We start from the raw sequence: 7,209 nt of genomic DNA on the forward strand, positions 1-7,209 counted from the left end.
AGAAACCTGTATGCAGGTCACAAAGCAACAGTTAGAACTGGACATGGAACAACAAGACTGGTTCCAAATCGGGAAAGGAGTACATCAACGCTGCTTATTTAACGTATATGCAGAGTACATCATGATAAACGCTAGGCTGGAGAAAGCACAAGCTGGAATCAAGATTGCTAGGAGAAATATCAGTAACCTCAGACATGCGGATGACACCACTCTTATGGCAGAAAGCAAAGAAGAATTAAGGAGCCACTTGATAAAAGTGAAAGAGAAGACTGAAAAAGCTGGCTTAAAACGCAACATTCAAAAAACTAAGATCATGGCATCCGGCCCCATCACTTCATGGCAAATAGATGGGGAAACAGTGAGGGACTTTATTTTGGGGGGCTCCAAAATCACTCAGATGGTGACTGCAGCCATAAAATTAAAAGACGCTTGCTCCTTGGAAGAAAAGCTATGACCAACCTAGACAGCGTATTAAAAAGCCAGAGACATTAGTTTACCAACACAGGTCTGTTTAGTCAAAGCTATGGTTTTTCCGGTAGTCATATGTGGATGTGAGACTTGGACTATAAAGAAAGCTGAGCACCGAAAAACTGATGCTTTTGAACCATGGTGTTGGAGAAGACTCTTAAGAGTCTCTTGGACTGCAAGGAGATCCAGCCAATCAGCCCTAAAAGAAATAAGTCCTGAATATTCATTGGAAGGACTGATGTAGAAGCTGAAACTCCCAATACTTTGGCCACCTGATACGAAGAACTAACTCATTTGAAAAGATCCTGATGCTGGGAAAGGTTGAAGGCGGAGAAGAAGGGGACATCAGAGGATAAGATGGTTGGATGGCATCACTGACTCAATGGACATGAGTTTGAGTGAGCTCCAAGAGTTGGTGATGGATAGGGAAACCTGGTGTGCTGCAGTCCATGGGATCACAAAGAGTCAGACACACTTGAACGACTGAACTGATAAACCTAGGAGTGGATTTATCGCCATATGATAACTGTTTAACTTTTTGAGGCATTCCCAGACTGTTTTCCAAAGCAACTACATTTTCCCCAACAGTGTATGAAGGTTCCACTTTTCTCCACATCCTCACCAACACTTAGTATTATCTAATTTCTTTTTTTAATCTAATTTCTTTATTATTGCTTTCTTAGCATGTACGAAATGGTGTCTCATTGTGGTTTTCATTTTCCTGATGGCTAATGATGATCATCTTTTTAGGTACTTATGTATCAGCCATTATTTTGGTGGAGTAATTTTTTTTTTTCAGATCCTTTGCCCATTTAATTGAGTTTGTTTTATTATTGAGTTGTATGTAGAATATATTAAAAAGAAACTCTTAGAAGTCTCTTATCAGATTTACAGTTTGCAAAAATCTTATCTTATCCTGTGGATTGTTTTCACTTGATGATGTCCTTTGAAGCATAGTACTTCACTTTTAACATTAGATCAGTTAATTATTTTGGGCATTTAACCTGTGTGAAAGTTGTATTTACATTTGGGTATTCTTGAAAGTTTGAGTTTGAGTAAACTTCAGGAGTTGGTGATGGACAGGGAGGCCTAGCATGCTGCGATTCATGGGGTCGCAAGGAGTCGGACATGACTGAGCGACTGAACTGATTCTTGAAAGTCCTTGGACTGCAAGGAGATCAATCCAGTCAATCCTAAGGGAAATCAACTGTGAATATTCATTAGAAGGACTGATGCTGAAGCTGAAGCTCCAGTACTTTGGCCACCTGATGTGAAGAGCTGACTCATTAGAAAAGACACTGATGCTGGAGAAGATTGAACGCAGGAGGAAAAGGGGACGACAGAGGATGAGATGGTGGAATCACATCACCGTCTCAATGGACTCATTGAGTCCATTGGACTCAATGGGTTTGAGCAAGCTCCAGGAGATAATGAAGGACAGGGAGGCCTGCTGTGCTGCAGTCCATGGTGTCGCAAAGAGTTGGACACGACTGAGCAACTGAACAACAACAAAATTGCTAAGAACGGTTAATCAAGTTGTTTTATTTATATATTGCTACTTCTACTTAAGATCTGTTACACTAGATGAGAAAGTTGGTGAAATTTATTGTGTTTATTAGTCATTATGGTTTAGTTTTTTAGCTTTTATTTCAGTATGCTTTCACTATATTATGCTGGCCAGATATCCTCCTGTCCTCATCTTGCACACACACACATATCATCAGACACATGATTTTTTAAATTGGTGTGAGAATTCTAAGTAGATCTTTTCAGACTGCTTAAGCAAAAATAATTTGATGTTGAAGATCTTTGTTAACTGAAACCATTCATGATTTTTGTAGGTGATTAATCCTCTTGCCTACAATGTCACCATCCAATTCAATGAGTATTTTGAGTATGAGTAACAGTATATCTCTGTTGATGATAATACATAGTAATCTTTAAATTCCATGCTAAATTCTTCCCTGAATTAACAGTGGTCATTTCTTTAATGCAGTAGTTCTAGATTCCTTTTTTTAATAATAGCTTTACAGATAACAAATGTTTTTCCCTGCCCATCATATAGCTATTCTGTTGGAGCGCAGCTAGTGGTCATAATCCCTGCTTTTCAGTTCTAGTTACCTGCAGGTTTCAAATCTTCAACTTGACAAGTGCTTTTATAATATAAGGGAGAGACTTAAGATTGCTAAAGCAAACTGACGATGACAAATCTTTAGATTTCTTAATCATTGGCATCTGGGAAGAGTAGATCTAGGAAGGAATTACAAAGTTTATGTAGGGCATTGGTTTTGTGTTTCTTTTTTACTCTTTGTTTTTTGTGCATCTGTCAGAAGTTGTGTAATCTTTCTCTTTTTTACCTTGTTGAATTATTATTTTAGGCTAGAAACTCTTCATCAAGGGTTTTAGATTTTACCTCTTAGAATATGTATAATTTTATTACTGGTGCTTACTGTTTATATTTCTTCTTGCGTGAATTGTTTGCCTACACCTTTTCCCTGTTTAAATGTAAGATAAGGATTCACCTAAGTGGTTAGTCATTTAACAGATATTTGAACTTCTCTTGTATGCCCAGCTTTCCTTAAAATAACCATAAGCCTGAGACAAGGGTCCGTAATTTGAAGGCATTAATAGGAGAGATTGGTGGTTCTCTAGGAGGGGTAGTTTTGTCCCCCAGGAGACATTTGACAGTGTCTGGAGACCATTGTGATTGTCACGCCTGTCTGTGTGGAGTGCCTACTGGTGACTATCGAGTGGGTAGAGGTTCGGGCTGCTGCTGAATAGGTATTCTACAGTGTACAAGAAACCCTTCCCCTCAGTACGTAATCTAGTTCAAAATGTTAATAGTGCCATGGTTGAGAAATACTGGGATAGAGAACCTGACGAACCTGTGAAGTAAATAGCAAGGTACTATTTAATTCAAGGGCATCCCAGGTGACTCAGTGGTAAAGAATCTGTCTGCCAAGCAGGATACACGGGTTCAATCCTTGGGTTGGGACGATCCCCCAGAGAAGGAAATGGCAACCCACTCCATTATTCTTACCTGGGAAATCTCACAGAGGAGGCTAGCGGGTTACCATCCATGAAGTTGCAAAGTGTCAGACACAACTTAGTGACTAAAGAAGCAGCAACAGCATTTAAACAAATATTTGAGTTCCAGATAATGCCCAGAAGAGGGTTCCTAAAAGAAAGCTAGACTTTGACAGGGAAAATTTGGGATGTTCCTTTATTGTAGAAGGAAAAAATGACAGGTCTTTGGGGAAAGGGAGGATAGTGGGTTTGGGAGAAAGTTGATGTGTTTCTTAACCTAGTAATAGAAGAGTGGCAACAAGTAGTAATTATTGATTATTTTGTCATCACCTCAAATGCAAGTAGGAAAGATTATATGCAAATGGTATGAAGTGGAAGGAGTTGACCACAGAATTCTTATCTGCCCATGCCAGAAAGAACATTGTTAATATTTTACTTCCTCATTTAATTGGGAGTTCAGATTGATCTCTACAATAACCATTGTAATAAAGCAGTGTTCTCACCAAGTGACATCAAAACTGTCTGAGGGGCATGGTAGCCTTTATTTCAGTATTGCTTATTCCCTTTGTATACTTGTGCTTTGATAAGTCCAGGAAAAATGAAAATTAAGCCATTGAGGAGCTTTGGTCTGATGGACTATCCTTGCCATTTTGTTTATCATGCCTCCAAAACACTAAATCATTTTTCAGTGTATTTTTATTAAGTCCCTTTTACTGTATATCTATAAACTAGTTTAACAGTGGGATGGCCCTCATAGTGAGGATATACTTTGTCTTCTTGTTATGCTCTATAAATTTTCCCAACTCAGCCAGCATGTTGTTCAAGAACTTTCTTACCATGTTTTAGGTTGTAGTCCCCCCACTCCCTGGGAAAGCATTTTTGCGTCAACTTCCTTTTAGAGGAGATGATGGAATATTTGATGACAATTTCATTGAAGAAAGGAAGCAAGGGCTGGAGCAGTTTATAAACAAGTAAGTGCTTTCTCTTCCTCAAGGTCTAAGAGTGAATAGTGTTCTGAGATTCTTTAGGTGACTGCTAGTAATTTAGATAATCAAACTAATAACTACTTTTTCCTTTAGGTCATTTTCTAACTTTTTTGTACCATTTAAACAAAGTAAAAATACATAACAAATTTAATATCATGTGGTAAATATTCATAAACTTGAGTGAGTGATAGGAGTACCTTTTTGTTGACCTGAGTTTTGTATGCTTTTCTTGGTTAATTTATGCCAATTACATTTAAAATTAAAGCATTTAAAAATAGTTTTACTTATTCTTTTTGATTTAAGGTATGTTTTAGCATGAACAATACAGTTGGAATCATTTTGTTTGATTGTACATGGAAGGTATTATCAGCATGTCTTGTGTAAAAGCTGCACATTTTAGATTTTCATGGCAAAATATATACTTTTGAAAATGTAAGAATGTATCATTTATCTTCTACTTTTAATAAAATCAGCCTCTAGCTTTTAATTTTATTCCTATTTAAGATATAGTATTTGTTTTGTTTTATTTTGACTGAGCTTCTCAATCTTAGTTCCCCAGTCAGGGATTGAACCTGGGTCCTCAGCAGTGAAAGCACAGAGTCCTAACCACTGGCCCACCAGAAAGTTCTCTAAATATAGCCATTTTTTAAAAGCCAAAATTATAGGTAGAGTTATGCCTGCAAAGGGCTCACTGTAATTGTGCGTTTGGCCACATAAAGTCAAATCCTAGAGAATACTGTTGTGTGAGCTTATTTATTAGCAGTACTTTTTTATCTAGTAATTTGAAGATCTGTGAGTGGTAAACAGAGGGAAAGTTACACAAAGCCCTTAACTTTTAGTTATCTGATACAGCACACGACCTTCATTGTCTACTTTCTTTTTGGAAAAGGCAGTGCTAGCTTGGATGTTTTTAAATTTTGAAATAAAGCCTGGTTGCCCAGTCTGATCTATTTCGTCTGATAGAAACCTTGAAAAGCAAGCAAAAAAGAAAAAGAACCCCAAAACCTTGGACATTTGTGCCTGTTTCTTAGTATTCGGGGATTTTATTGAACTTGTGATCCTATATCTTTTTCTTCTTTAAAATATATTCTTTGAATCAATGACGTTATTTCACTTTTAACATTAAAATTCATTTAGTTTTCTTACGAATTCACCAACTAATATGTAAAGAAGCTAACTGGGTACGTATGCCAGAGACAGTGTAAAGCTAGTGCTTAAATGTTATCTAAATTACCCTTATAGACAGAAGGGAAGCAAATATACAGTTAGTTACCAGATAGACTGTAGCTCTGTAGGCTGTCCAGAGTAACATTGTTACTGAATTGTTCATGTTTCCTAATCTTAAAATGTGTATGTTTGGTCCCCCTCCTGCTTTTGTAAAAATTGGACTGAAAACTTGTATTTTTTATTTCTAGGGTCGCTGGTCACCCTCTGGCACAGAATGAACGTTGTCTTCACATGTTTTTACAGGATGAAATTATAGATAAAAGCTATACTCCATCTAAAATAAGACATGCCTGAAATTTCACAAGAAGGGGCGGGGGGGGAAAAAAACTTTCCATGACTTAATGATTCATATGCACCAGTGAAGAAGTTCTAACTAACTTTAGCATGCTGCATAAAAAACTGGTATAATATGCCTTCAGTATACTAACACTCATATGCTCAATTTTGTTTTGTTTTGTTTTGGCAGTTGACAAGAAGTTAATTTGCTTTAGTGAAAAATCCCTCATTCCAACCTTTCTATATAAATAGCTCTTTCTTGCTGTTTTAATGTGGTATACACTCTAGCTTCACAAACCTGTTACTCCAGTGTCACCTGCAGTGTCCTAACTAAACTTACTTGGTCTCACCTGCAATTTTTTGTGTCATGTTTGCTTCTTGAATCCAATTAATAGAATATTTCTCTTACCCCCTTTTAATATGTGGTGTCACTTGACCTAATTTATGTGTGGAGGCACTACACATTGGTTTCCAATACCCTACACGTAAGATGCACACTTGTATGCAGAAAGTATCTCCCTTCAGGCTTGTAATACCCTTCACATGGAAGATCAACGAGGGAAATCTTTATATTCTGTATAAAAACAAAATCAAATTTATATACTAAAATCATTTGTCTAAAATTTAAGTTGTTTTCAAATAAAAATAAAAATGCATTTCTGATATGCACTGATTGTGTTGCCTCTGGGTTTTCTTTCCTCTCTTCAGAAGGCTTTCCTGCTTAACTCACTTGCTGAGAGGGATTATTTACTAATTATATACTTCTCATTCCTGTAACTCCATTCCTCTTTAAACAGTGGTGATATCAAATATGCTACTACCCTTTGAATGGAGGTATTTTCTTTTATACAACAACAACAAAAATGTGATGTACTAGAAAAAGCATTCCTTAAAGCTTATTGAGTCATTATGAAGCACTTTGTGTATTTGGAAAATGCTCTATAATCTCAAGTCATTCTATTCAAAAATCCTTTTAAGATAAGTCAATAGCATGCCTCCTATTTTTTAGAAGAATTTTCTTCCTAGCTCATCTGAGTGACTTGTTTAAACAAACTTAGCAAGAGTGTAATAACCTTTGCTTAGCAGATTCATGCTTTCTAATTTGGTTTAGGAAGTTGCATGTTTTCTCCTCTTCTCTAACCAAGGGAGAGAGCCTCGAATAGTGTTCTAGCCTGACTTGTATAACCAGAAAATGCAGGAAGGACTCCTTGCTGCTTAACTTGTG

The 7,209-nt window shown here is 36.8% G+C and overlaps 1 protein-coding gene across 2 annotated transcripts in view; it reads left to right on the forward strand.

Annotated features, from left to right (window-relative positions):
• The window catches only part of SNX3 (sorting nexin 3), a 45,304-nt gene extending 38,647 nt beyond the window's left edge, over positions 1-6,657 (forward strand). For both annotated transcript variants that reach the window (XM_065911305.1, XM_065911304.1), the window contains exons 3-4: positions 4,342-4,466; positions 5,897-6,657. In XM_065911305.1, coding sequence (XP_065767377.1) covers positions 4,342-4,466; positions 5,897-6,002 — 231 coding nt within the window. In that variant the 3' untranslated portion in view covers positions 6,003-6,657. The remainder of the gene's footprint in view (positions 1-4,341; positions 4,467-5,896) is intronic.
• The last annotated feature ends 552 nt before the right edge of the window (positions 6,658-7,209 follow it).

The sequence above is a fragment of the Muntiacus reevesi genome, chromosome 19, assembly GCF_963930625.1.
Source record: "Muntiacus reevesi chromosome 19, mMunRee1.1, whole genome shotgun sequence".
NCBI lineage: Eukaryota > Metazoa > Chordata > Mammalia > Artiodactyla > Cervidae > Muntiacus > Muntiacus reevesi.